The sequence below is a fragment of the Papio anubis genome, chromosome 13 (genome assembly GCF_008728515.1).
Source record: "Papio anubis isolate 15944 chromosome 13, Panubis1.0, whole genome shotgun sequence".
In the NCBI taxonomy this organism is placed as follows: Eukaryota; Metazoa; Chordata; class Mammalia; order Primates; family Cercopithecidae; genus Papio; species Papio anubis.
The window spans coordinates 22,635,497-22,648,967 of NC_044988.1; the positions used below are offsets into that span (position 1 = coordinate 22,635,497).

Sequence of the window (13,471 nt, forward strand, 5' to 3'; positions counted from 1 at the left end):
GAAAAACCGCATTCCTTAGAAGCGAAGTTTATTGTTTCCTTTTGTGATAGTTTGCTTTTCTTTTTTCTTAAGACGTGGTATTTAAGAGCGGTAATTGAGTTCAGATTTTAAAATGTGCTGTTTCCACTCTGCATGCCATTAAAATAAAATATTAGCTTTCATAAAGTTTCTTGGGAAATGTTTCTGGTGTGCTCTGCTCTGTGGTGTGCTGTGTCAACATCCAAAGAGTAATGGTCGCCTTTGATATGATAACGGATGAACACTGATCTTAGAATCTGCTGGGGATTTGTTATGATTATAGAGTATTCAAAAGGTGCCTTATATATACTGATTCTATTTGTAACTCTGTCACCTACATCGAGCATATGTACTTTACTTCCACCAACACATTGTGTCATAGTCTTGTCTTTCCACAAAAAGCCCAGCTAGAGCAGTTTGCCGGAGAGCAAGTGGCTTTGAAAGAGCCATGAGTACGGATCTAGGGTTTAGTCGGGTATTTGTTTTTGAGGATGGTTATTTTCAGAAAAGTATTTGGGTTGGAAGCAATGTCTATGCATCGTTTTAGAAGGCGTGTCCCAAAAGCAAATGTATTTTACTTTATATCTTACCTTTGGGGTATTCTAGTAGAACATTTGGTAATGAATGCCACTCTTTCACCCCATATGCATTAAAAAGGATTTCACTGTATTTTGTTTTAATGTGGTACATAGAAAATTCACTCTTCTATCAGATTAGCGTTGAAATGCGTTTCACAGTAGGTCTTGGAGTTGGGAACAAAGATTTAAGTGCATTTGAATTTTAAATTTGCAAACCTAACATTGTTGTTTCCCCAAAGTGCTCTGTTCTTTGTTGGCTCCTTCAAGTTTACTGGGTTACTATGGGATACTGTTCGGTATCTCAGAGAATCCTAGTTGAGCTCCTTTTTCTTAGCTGTGATCTAATTGATATTCTGATATTTCCTCTAGATCAAGAGGAATGGTGTTTGGACCGGCCAATTTGGGGGAAGATGCAATTAGAAACTTCATTGCAAAACATAATTGTAACTCCTGCTGCCGGAAGCTCAAACTCCCGGGTATGCCACTAACAGTTCTGTTTTTCTCTAAGTAAATCTCTCATAGAACAACATCCTTTGTAACCTGGGATAAAGTAGAGAATTATAATCACATTTTTATCTCATTCACAGTCATTCGCAGGGCCTGACTTTCTGACTGCAAAATTTTCAAGTCTCTAAAGGGATTAAAAGGACAGGGATTTACTTTGGGTTCTGCCAAAATGTGATAAAACAACATGGGGCCCAATAGTTGTCACAGTCACTCCAAAGGAAAAGTTCTACTGACTTTAAGTGGGATGAAATCTGACCGAGGCAGGTCTTTGCCCTCCCCACCCCCCACTTTGGGTCCTGCCAGCTGCCGATGGCCTCAGGGTGTTGTCCACAGCTTTTCTATTTCTATTCTATTCTAATTTACCCATTGGGTACTTGGGAGGGTGTGGTATGGAGGGAAATGACACCCTCAATCAAAGTAGTGCTTTTTACTGTAAAAATCGGCTACTTTAAACACACATTGCAACATGTATTTTTAAAAATCTGATTTGATAACATGACATACTTAAAAATTCCTACTATAAAAGCAAGCAGCTGGAGGCCTGTGCCCTCCAAATGGGCAGTCCCAGCCCTGTTGCATTCCTTTCTTTTGTCCCAGAAGGGAAGCATCATGTGTACCTCAGCTTGCCCACTACTTTTGGTCACACCAAACTTGTCCTTACAGTGGGATTTCACATATCTTAAGCGAGTAGCTCTTCTTGCCTTATAATAAATGATCATACCCTGAATTTGAAGTCAGTGAAAGAGCACCATCCATCGTAACCTGGGATGGGACAGGTGTAAATTTACAACAAACAAAGGTGATTTTTTTTTTTTTGAGACGGAGTCTCACTATGTCGCCCAGGCTGGAGTGCAGTGTCGCAGTCTCAGCTCACTGCAACCTCCGCCTCCCGGGTTCAAGCGATTCTCCTGTCTCAGCTTCCTGAGTAGCTGGGACTACAGGCGCTCGCCACCACGCCCAGCTAACTTTCTGTATTTTTAGTAGAGACGGGGTTTCACTATGTTGGCCAGGATGGTCTCAAACTCCTGACCTCGTGATTCGCCCACCTCAGCCTCCCACAAAGTGCTGGGATTACAGGTATGAGCCACTGTGCCCAGCCACAAGGGTGATTTCTAATCTTGTTGGAGTTAGAGGTAGGGGGAGCTCCTGTGGTGAAGGCATAGAGAGACAGAGCTGGAGCAGGCTTCCAGTTCCACTGGGAATATAGTGGTCAGTCAGCGATGGGGAGATCAAAATGCAGCAGTCAGAGAGGGAAGGGCCATAACTCTCACAACTGGCCAGGACTCACTCTCACAAATCACATACCTGACGTGGCAAAGAGATTGTGCACAACCGAACTGCCCACTGGCTTCTCTGGTCAAAAGGAGCTCAGGAAGGGACTGGGACTGGACTGAGAGTCATCAGGACCTCCAGGTAAGGGCCCTCTGGAAGGCAGGAGCTGACAACGATCAGAGTCATTCCTTGATGGCAGGCCAGAGTCCGGCTCATTCACTCAGCATCCTCCAGTACTGTCCTTTTCCCAGGTCTGATTCATTCTTACCCTGGAAGGGTAGCCTGCATTCTACATCTAAGGAGATGTAGAATACATCTTAGATGTAGGACTACATCTAAGGAGCCAGGACACAGGGAGACTTGAGACAGAACTCACTGCTTCCAATCCTTGAGCTCAGTTAGTAGTCCTGTAGGATTAAGCTTGAGATAATTTTTTTACATTACACTGGTAGGTGTTTTGTTTGTTTGTTTGAAACAGAGTTTTGCTCTTGTCGCCCAGGCTGGAGTATAGTGGGGCAATCTCGGCTCACTGCAACCTCTGCCTCCCGGGTTCAAGTGATTCTCCTGCCTCAGCCTTCTGAGTAGCTGGGATTACAGGTGCCTGTCGCCACGCCCAGTTAATTTTTGTATTTTTAGTAGAGATGGGGTTTCACCACGTTGGCCTGGCTTGTCTCGAACTCTTGACATCAGGTTATCCACCTGCCTCGGCCTTCCAAAGTGCTGGGATTACAGGCATGATAGACTGGTAGGTTTTGAGTAATTCAGCAGTTCCACCATCTCTAGTCCTAATTCATCTTTTCTTTCAAACTCTTAGTTTTTGACCAACATTTAAGTGGAAATAAGAAATATCCTTGTTTATTCAGACATTTACTAATCTAAATAAAAAAAGAGTTTTGTCTGGAAAATAGGATTAGAGGTAATTTTTCATTTTTGTTTGATTACATTTCCCTTCATATTTTTTTTTTATATGAGAGGCAGTTTAGGATAGTATAAAGGGCATAGGCTCTGTAGCCAGAGAGGCTGAACTCACATTTCAGTTCTGCTTTTTACCAGCTATATGACCTTGGGCTTCAGTTTCCTCATCTGTAAAACAGGCATAATAGCACCTGTTTCATAAAGTTTGTGTGAAGACTGAATTATGTAGTATACGTATTAGTCTGTTTTTATGCTGTTGATAAAGAAAATACCTGAGACTGGGCAATTTATAAGAGAAAGAGGTTTAATGAGCTTACAGTTTCACATGGCTGGGAGGCCTCACAATCATGGCAGAAGACAAGGAGGAACAAGTCACTTCTCACATGGATGGCAGCAGGCAAAGAGAGAGCTTGTGTAGGGAACCTCTCATTTTTAAAACTATCAGATCTTGTGAGACTCATTCACTATCACGAAAAGAGTGCAGGAAAGATCCATACCCATAATTCAATCACCTCCCACTGGATTCCCCCCATGACATGTGGGAATTGTGGGAGTTACAAGTCAAGACGAAATTTGGGGAGGGGACACAGCCAGACCATATCAACATACATGTTCAATAAATGTTGATTGTTTTATTATTAATATATAATATGTATTAGTTTTATGTCCACATAATCCTCATTTAGCATTAAAAATAATATAAGAAATACATGTTCTAGGCTAGCAAATACAATCAGTATAGCACAAAAAGGTCACAAACATTTTAACCCCATTTTCCTCCATACCTATCTTACAAAGGTTATGCCTCTTAATATTTTCTTTTAGCTTTTTTCTTTTCAAATGGAAGGAGGGCTTAGGAAGCATAGGATCTGATAACTGGATGGAACTTTTATTGGCTGTACCAAACCTGAGGTGCAGGTTTTGTCACAGAAAGCTGACCACTGAGATGAGGAGTCAGCCTTCTTGGCTGACCTCTCTGCCTCTGCCTGTCATTCAACAGTAAAATGCCCCGTTTCCCATTTGGTCTCACTTAACTCTGGCCAGATTATGCCTTATAGGGCACTGTGTATTGAAGCAAGCAAGCAAGTCTTTCTTCCCTGCCCCCATAAACAGCGCCCAAACAGCATAGGGAAGGGAAAGGGGATATTGGGGTGGGAAAGGAGGCTTAATTTAGACATGGTCAAGGGTTTGAGTTCGACATATCTATGGTCTGAGGAAGAGGAGATCGCTCCGAACACTTGGCAAAGCCTAAAGTCCCATTTCTCTTCATAAGCAGTAGGTTCTTGGGGATCCACTATAACCTTTTTACCTGTCCTCCTTGCAGATTTAAAAAGAAATGACTATTCCCCTGAAAGGATAAATTCCACCTTTGGACTTGAGGTAAAAATAGAATCAGCTGAGAAGCCTCCAGCAAGGGAGAGGGGTAGAAATTCCCCAGAAGATGATATGCAACTATAAAAAGGGAGGAGCAAGAAGATCCCAGTGCTTGCCCTGCCTTCCAGGAACTCTGTGATAGCATAGATTGATTGATGTGACATTGATTACATCAGCATCTCCTTGGAACACGCCTTCTGAGCCTCACGTCTCCTTCTGTCCAAAGGCCTCATTGGTATATGATCAACGGGTTCTCCTAGACACTGACCTCTGTCCAGGGCACTTTGCAACTCCATCCTCAAGTTCCACATGAAGACGCTTGGATGAGTCAGCTGGGAATATTGTTCTTGTATACCTCATTGCTTTAGCTGGTCACTTGGAACCTTGGAGCAGAATCCTGCACATTAAAGGATGGGGTGAGGGGGAGATACATTTATTTTATTTTCTTACTATGTGTGCAGACCGGACCCCCTACTACTGTTTGTCACCTCACCCACAGATTGTATTTATATCTATATATATGTTCATAAAAAGTTATGTGATTTCCTCCTCTGTCTTTTCCACGGCATAGGACTTTGAATAGCAGTGATAGGAAAAACAGTGGAATGAGGGTGGATTTGCACAGATTGGAGCACATTCCTGCACAAACTACCAAGTATACTGGCGAAATCTAGATGGGTTTCAGATATTGTCAGTGAATCATATAATGCCTGGATATTTCAGGTTTCTGTAAAAGAAAGGGAAATTTAAAACAAATACCCTTCCATATATAATATATACAGTATACATGGGGTATACGTTTTATATATATATACACACATATATATATATATATTCTTTTTTTTTTTTTTTTTTGAGATGGAGTTTTACTCTTTAGGCCCAGGCTAGAGTGCAATGGTGCGATCTCGGCTCACTTCAACCTCTGCCTCCCAGGCTTAAGTGATTCTTGTGCCTCAGCCTCCCGAGTAGCTGGGACTACAGGTGTGCACCATGCCTGGCTAATTTTGTATTTCTAGTAGAGACGGGGTTTCACCACGTTGGCCAGGCTGGTCTCAAACTCCTGACCTTAGGTAATCTGCCTGCCTTGGCTTCCCAAAGTGCTGGGATTACAGGCGTGAGCCACTGCGCCTGGCCTATTTTTTTTTTTTAAACAGGAGAACAAGAATATGAAGAACTGGAAATTACTAAAAAAGGGTTTCCCTTTCTTTAAGCGCAGGGGTACAATTAGTTAGGAGGTGACTAGCTCAGCCTGTAAAACACCACTCCTCTTTCCAAAGTTGTATATATAATATTGAAGGTTAAATTACTCTATGTCAGGTCCTATGAAGAAAGATACGGTTTCAGACTGAAAACATGTTTCACAGGTGTTTGCTTCCTTCCAGGGCAGAGTCCCTATTCCCCTGGAGTAAAGAATGTATATATATTTTGAAATACGGCTGAGAACATGTCATTGGTTTATGAGGCCCAAGGTGAAGGACTCCTGGAAGCCACACTGTGTAGCGTATTTGAGGGATCAGTCATCCCTCTTGTATGCTGGGCCTGGTTGCCCTACCTCGAACAAGCACCAACTTTTCACATAAGGAGAGATTCGGGGCTGGGAGTCCTCTCCACATCCTATTGCATCCCCTTTCTTATTATAAGGTGCCCCAGTCCACTGGCAGCAAACCTCCTGGGTTTGAAAAATTCCAACTTATTTTTATCTTTAATCCTGACATTAGCTGACTTGCTACTGAGCTTGCTTTAAAAATCTATACTCCTACATTCTTAGGTGTACAGGGGAAATGTTGAATAGGAGGGTGGAAAACCAAGAATTTAGTATGCCAATGATTGCCTCTGATTCTTGTAAGTTTGAGTTCCACAGGGGTTACTTTATACCCCTTTTACTTGGGTTTTTGGTTGGTGGAAGGTGGGAAATTTGGGTGATTTATTGATTGGCAATGAGGATAAAATGTTAATTTTTTTTAGGGGCTTAACAACTTTATCTCATTCTACAAATCAGTAAAGGAACAATTGGTACTCACCTCAGTGCTGCACTCAACTATGAAAAAAGGCAGAGTTTGCTTGCCCAATGGCCAAAGTAAAGACATCAGTGCATTGGTCAAATATTTGTTACCTGGAATGGAACTTGAAAGCAAATACATTTGGATTTCACATTTCTGTGGTGTGCTTTTTCTTTTGTTTGTTTTAAGAAAAATCAACAGAATAACATTTTTAAAAGATGAATTGCTGAGCAAAAGTCATTGTGGGAATACATGAATGCAAATACCAATGCAGCAGTCTTGACTTTGAGTGGTCCATGACCACAAAAGGGTGGAGTGTTCATTCAGTCAGTCGATTTTATTCAACAGATATTAAGTGCCTTCTCTGTACTGTGTTAGTGATGAGGATGTGGTGGTGCACATGGCATGTTTTTGTCCTCAGAAAGCTTTGTCTCATGTTTCTTTTTGTTTGTTTGTTTTGTTCCACGTTTGGATTTCTAAGCAAAGAAATTTAACTTCTGGCCAAATGTCAAATTCAGAAATGTGTTTCATATCCTATCTGCCAGTGGGCAGTAGGTTTGGACTGGGTAAGAGAATTAGGACAAATAAGAAGCCATGGCTGGGGCTGGTTTTAGGATCTACTGAGGAAAAGCAGACCGCATAATCCTTGTCTGAGCACAAAGGCCATATCACAGACAGGATCTGAATTTGACTTTGGCAACAAGAGAAGCAGCCACGTTCCAGAGAGACCTCTCCTGAAGGCATCCAGTACATAGGATTTTCTTTGCACAAGGCCATATGGTCCTGGAGTGACTCCTGCCCCATGCTATCTTAAAGCTTCTTAGAGCTCTGGGGAATGGAATCAGATATAATTTTGGGTGTTTTTTGCCCTGTTGTTATTTTCTGCAGTTTTGCAAAACAAATACCAGGTGACTAAGAATTCCCAGCAACCATTTAGTCAATGCTTTCAAAGAATTTTTTTGAGTTGTTGTTGTTTGTTACTGTAGTTTTAGATGAGATCTATTGCTCTGGTTCTAGAAATCATGACACGGATTCCCTTGTTGTCTCTCGTTGTCCGTCTCAATTAGTCACCAACATCGAGCACAAAGGAAGGCACATAATATGCTTTCAACAATATTTGTTGAAAGAAAAAAATCTTCAAATAATAGTGGATTTCATTCACTAGGTAATAAACCAGATTTGCACTTTTAATCTAGAAGGAAGTAATTACCAATTCCTTAAGACCCAACACAATTCTTTTGATCTTTCTCTGTTTTAATTTTCTAGGAAATAGCTTTTAACAACCTACACCTTGTCTATTGAATTCTCACCCAGTTCTTGCCCTTATCACTGTTGGTGAGCATACCAGAGTGCGGTCCTTCACTGGTGACTATTGAAATGAGATGATAACTTTCCAGAAACTGCCTAGAAATAATCATCACTTTATTACCTTTTGAAAAGAAGATTGATAGAAAAGTCATTTGAAAGATGGTTCATTACCATACCCTAGTATGATTTCTTTACTCACATCTCTCTAAAGCATGAGAAAGGGAGGATTATTCTCTGAGGTCGGAATTTGAAGGCTGTGTGTTTGCCTCTTTGAAGTCTTGGTATTTAATTTTCTGTAGTCATTTCTTGGGCAATTTTCTAAGAAACTAGTTGAAGCTAATTTATCATAAGTTAAAGTCAAATGACAGAAAGGATTTTTCCCCCTTAACAGCATTTTATTCCACAGAGGTTAACTTCTGAAGGAAAATGAGACTTAAATAGCATTTCGAATCTCTAGCCACATGGGTGGGTACACAGAACAGAAAGGATTCTGGAAACCACACTGATTTTTCATTAAGCATGGTTATTATTTTGTGACTTTTCTTTATAGACCATGATGTAGACATAAAGTACTGTATTTTTGTGAAACATCCTCCTAAAAATAATTAGATAAGTTGCTTAATTTTTCAAAGAAAGACTTTTAGTTCTCAAGGGATAATAAACCTTGGTCTCTTGTTCTCAAGCATTTAATATAACTTTATATAATTCATTTAACCTTTCTGTTAACCCCTAATGCTGAAATGGAGATGAAGATACTTTTTCAAATGAAGGTGAGTGATAATGAGAGACCATTTATGAAGTTCTCTGAGAATCTCATTTAAAAGGCTTCTTGTGAGCATGGAATTCAGTCCAATAAATAATAAGAGGTTTTCATTTTTGATATTATGTGGTAGTGATTTAATATTTACAGAGGATGCTCGGTGGACCTATTTCAGCATGAACCCAAGTGATTTCTGCTATTTCTCCCTTTCCAAGGGGAAAGAGCTCATTGCTGCCTTTTTGTTTTAAAACTTAATTAAATAGTTCAAGATAAGAAAACTCACCACTTCACAGTATGTCTTATTTATTTTGCTTTTTGATGGATTTGAGTTTACTCAGCTAATTTCTTTTGCCATCCTTTGCCCAAAGAAAGCATTCCAGGAGAAAAAGTAAAGCACCAAGCTGGCACCATCATTGGTGGCATTTTGAGGCATGAAAAGAGAGTAGGTTCAGAATCTTGATACGTATAAAACTTGAAGGTTTAAAAAAATTTGGCTGGGCGCAGTGGCACACGCCTGTAATCCCAGCACTTTGGGAGGCCGAGGCAGGCGGATCAGGAGGTCAGGAAGCTGAGACCATCCTGGCCAAAATGATGAAACCCTGTCTCTACCAAAAATACAAAAATTAGCTGGGTGTGGTGGCAGGCACCAGTAATCCCAGCTACTTGGGAGGCTGAGGCAGGAGAATTGTTTGAACCCGGGAGGCGGAGGTTGCAGTGAGCTGAGATCACACCACTGCACTCCGCCTGGGTGACAAAGTGAGACTCCATCTCAAAAAACAAACAAACAAAAAATTAATTTTAATGGTGATCTAAATTTTGTCAGTATTGGGTTGTTTAGGAATAAGAAAATTCTGGTCTATAACTTACCGGCATCTGCTTTTAGCAACTGACTTTCTTTAGGATTTTCATCTTATAGTGCATTTTTTCATTGTCATTTTAAAAAATTCCATCTGCTAAATTAGTCACAAAGTTCTTCCAAATATTATGGTGGAGACTCTTTTGCTAATGGCTCTCCCAATGTGGACATAACAATTGCCTTTGGTTGGAGGGATTTGGGGAAAGCACCAGTGATGTCTCGTGACTGCACTTTGGCTTTGAATAAATCTTTTCTTCTGTATCCTAATGATCACCCCCCAGCAGGTCACAGGACTTCAGGATGCTTTGGTAACCAAAAGAAACCCTTGGTATGTTGCCATGTTTTAGAACTCCCTAGTCAGCCTGGACATTTTGTCGATGAGGACTTGGGGAGCAGAGGTGCTGGTAAAAACGATGAAGAGGAGGAGGAGAAACGGTCATCAGATGTGTGTGTCTAATATGGGTGAGGTTAGAGAGTGTCATGGATGGTGGCAGGATTGGTGAATTATTTTACTGGGAAAGTAGGGCGTGGTGTGTTCTGGAAGATCACATGTATCTTGCAGATGAAAACAAATATAGGCTGGGCTTCATGGGATTGGATGTTTGCCTACCATGAAAGGGCTTCTGGGGATATCTTAGAAGGTGGGGTGGAAAGAAAGGTGTGGTGGTGATCTGTGATTAGGTCCTTAGTTTTGTGCAACTGTTCACTGTATATCCTACTTAAGAAATATTTTTTGAGCATTACCACATGTTAGGCACTGACACTAAGATTAAACGTATTAGATAAGATCCATTTCTGCCTTTAAGGATCTCTAAAACAAATAAGGAGTTTACAATATGCTGATTCATCATTGCTCAGCCATGATCATTATAATGGTTGTAATACGTATTGAGCAGTCATTATGTCTTAGGCATTGTGCTAAATGTGCACTGTACATAATTTCATTTAATCTGAATAATGACTTAATGGGCCAGGACTATTATTCCCATTACAAATATTTTAAAATACTGCTTATGAATTAAGTAACTTGACTAAATCAGCTACCAAAAGGAGAGCTGGGATTTGAAGCTAGATCAAATTGATGACATAGAATTCTATGCAATGCTAGCCAGCACACTTAAAAGTACTAGAGCATGAATCCCTATGATGGTTTGAAAGATAGATTTGAAAATCAAGACCTAACTTAGGCTATCAGAAGAGAAAAAACAAAATGAAGTCTATAGAATGTTTCCCGATGTCTTCTCTGCTCCTGTCATGTCAGGAAAACCTTTCTTGCACAGTTAATGGCCATCTGTGGACCCCGTGAGTCCACGGGAAAGCCAGTCCCTCTTGGCGTGTCGTGAGGGAATGGGTGGGTTCTTTTGAATCTGGTACTGTCAGCTGGTGAATTTTTCTGCCTCCATTTGTATGTCTGCCCCTCCCCTCCTTTTTTTGGCTCCTTAGACAATTTGTTGGTCAACACAACAATGCTTACCATTTGAAAGCATTTAGTGACCTGCAGTGTATCAATTTATAGTGAGAAATAGAACCTATGCAAGTTACAAAACTTTTATCAGCCTGACCATCATACGGTGTCCCTGGAGGCCATGGAAGCTGGATTATAATCAAGAGGTTGCTTGAAGTGCATGGAATCAGAACAAAGAGAGGTAAATAAATCAAATTTTTACTGGTGTCAGGCTAAGACATCCTGTTTCATCTCATCTTCTCTGGAAGAATGGGCCTGCCAGTGGGAGTGGAATACTTCAGACTGATTCCAAAGGATGCAACAGAATTTCAAGCAACTCTTATATCAGCCTTGAGAAACATGGACTGTGATAAGAAAATATTTATTTTCTCTTTTTCCACCCTCTCTCACCTTTCTCCCTCTCTCTCACTCTTTCTCTTTTTTGTCTCTTTCTCCTCCCTTCTTTATTCCTTTTTTCTTTCTCTGATGCCCTCTTTATGTTACCTCTTTTTACACTTATTGGCTACAAATGTGGATCAATAAACATCACTGATTTTAAGAGATACCAATTTCCCCAAAAATGTAAAATTAGAAAATGTGAGAGCTAAAAGGATAAATAAGAAAAATTAAATCCAAAGAAATTGTGTTTTACCCCAAGTTAATTTCTATAACTATTGTTAGAAGACAGACTATAACTCAGGCCTCCTAAGTCACCCTTATTTAGTCTAATAATAGCCTCATTTGTATGTTAAAGCAAATAATTTTCTCTTGTGTTAAAATTTTAGTTTTCCTGGAAAATATTCAGATATGTATATAGTTAAATTTTAAACTTGGAGATCTTTTTAAGACTGTCATTAAGATGGGCCAAGTGATATTTTAGTTGTCTATGTCTTTTAATGAGGATAATTCATTAGATATGTGATTTCAGAACTCTAGTTGCAAAATGATATTACAAATTAATGATTTTTACCAATTCTCTTTGCTTATTTGTATGTGCCTCTGTGTGTGTGTGTGTGTGTGTGTGTGTGTGCGCGTGTGTGTGCGTATAAATAAAAGGTAAACTATTTGGGTGATTTTTCAAGTGAAAAAGCCCTGTAAGATTTGGATTTCAAATATTTCATTTTATTTAAATCATTTATAATTATTTTCCATTGTCATTAAAAAAAAAAAAAACCTATTAGGCTTGTGGTACCTTGAGTTTTTCTAGGGAAAAACTGGGATTATAGAAAATTCTCTAGGCCTTGGAGCCAGATGGATTTGGGTTTGAAATGAAGCTCTGCCGCTGAGCTCTGCCGCTGAGTAGTTTGTGGCCTTAGGCAACTCGTTTCACCTCTCTGAACCTCAATCTGTTATCTGAACGTGGCAGGAAAATCTGTAAATATACTGAATTGTTATTCCTTCTTGCTGTTTTCTATCCCAACAAGGTAGTGGATGGTCATGCCTCAGGACGTTAATGGCATACCACAGAGGTGGCAAGGCCCCAGTATGACAACCTCCCTCCCTCCGAGACTTCTGGAAATGGAATGGAGCTGTTATTGGAGTTGCTGAGGCAGAAGGTGCCTTCCTGTGGGAAAGAGAAGAGAGATTCATTTACGGAGATAGGGAAGACGATGATGTTTTTGGTAAGAAGTGTAGGCTAGTGCATAGATATCAGGAGGACTGACCATAGCTATAGCCTAAGAAGTCATAGGAAGCGATAATGTCCATGCCAATCATGGAGCAGATGGAGTCACTTGCCTGGGAATCAACTACGGGGCCCTGAACCGTAGGCCTGATGACTTAAAGGTGAGAAACCCTCCCATATCTTCCAGGCCTCCTGTGAACTACCCTTGTCCTCACCCAAATTTGACAGACAGTAATTCTCTCATCATAGGGGACCTATATCTAGATTTAGACAAATAAGGTAGTGTGCCATTTCTTGCGACAGAGCGTTATAAAGCAAATTCATCTGTGTAACTTAATGTCTAACAAGCAGGATTATTGCTAGAATTGGGGATGATGTACATAAGGCACTTGGTACAGTGTCTGGCACACAAATAGGCATGATGGGAAATTGTGAAAAATGTCATATGATGAATAATTTTATTTCCAAATTATGAATTATTATTTAAGTTATTTTTTAAATCACCAAAGCTATCTCAAATCCAAGATTGGTAAAGCTGGAGCTGCTTCTCTTTTTCAAAGACTAAATAGTTCATGACATAGATATTAGAATGTCAGTATTGAAATGGTTCTCTATGATGTGGGCTAGGCAACATAATAAATAGGCACCGAAATGTGAAGACTTAACACAGTGAATAGTTATTTCTTGCCTACTTAAAAGTCCAGGGCAGTGGCAAGTCATTGGGTTCTCTGCTCCACACAGTCTTTCTGGGATCCAGGCTGACAGGGTTCTGCCGTCTTCAACAGATGGATCTCAAGGTGGCCCTGGGGTTTCTC

The 13,471-nt window shown here is 40.3% G+C and overlaps 1 protein-coding gene across 8 annotated transcripts in view; it reads left to right on the top strand.

The window, feature by feature from the left end:
• The window catches only part of TRPM6 (transient receptor potential cation channel subfamily M member 6), a 181,154-nt gene extending 175,684 nt beyond the window's left edge, over positions 1 to 5,470 (top strand). For 5 of the 8 annotated variants that reach the window (XM_021927549.2, XM_021927550.2, XM_009188951.4 and 2 more), the window contains 2 exons: positions 966 to 1,072; positions 4,615 to 5,470. In XM_021927549.2, coding sequence (XP_021783241.2) covers positions 966 to 1,072; positions 4,615 to 4,748 — 241 coding nt within the window. In that variant the 3' untranslated portion in view covers positions 4,749 to 5,470. The remainder of the gene's footprint in view (positions 1 to 965; positions 1,073 to 4,614) is intronic. The other 3 variants (XM_003911815.5, XM_003911817.5, XM_031654138.1) reach the window with 2 other exon arrangements.
• Positions 5,471 to 13,471: the final 8,001 nt, after the last annotated feature.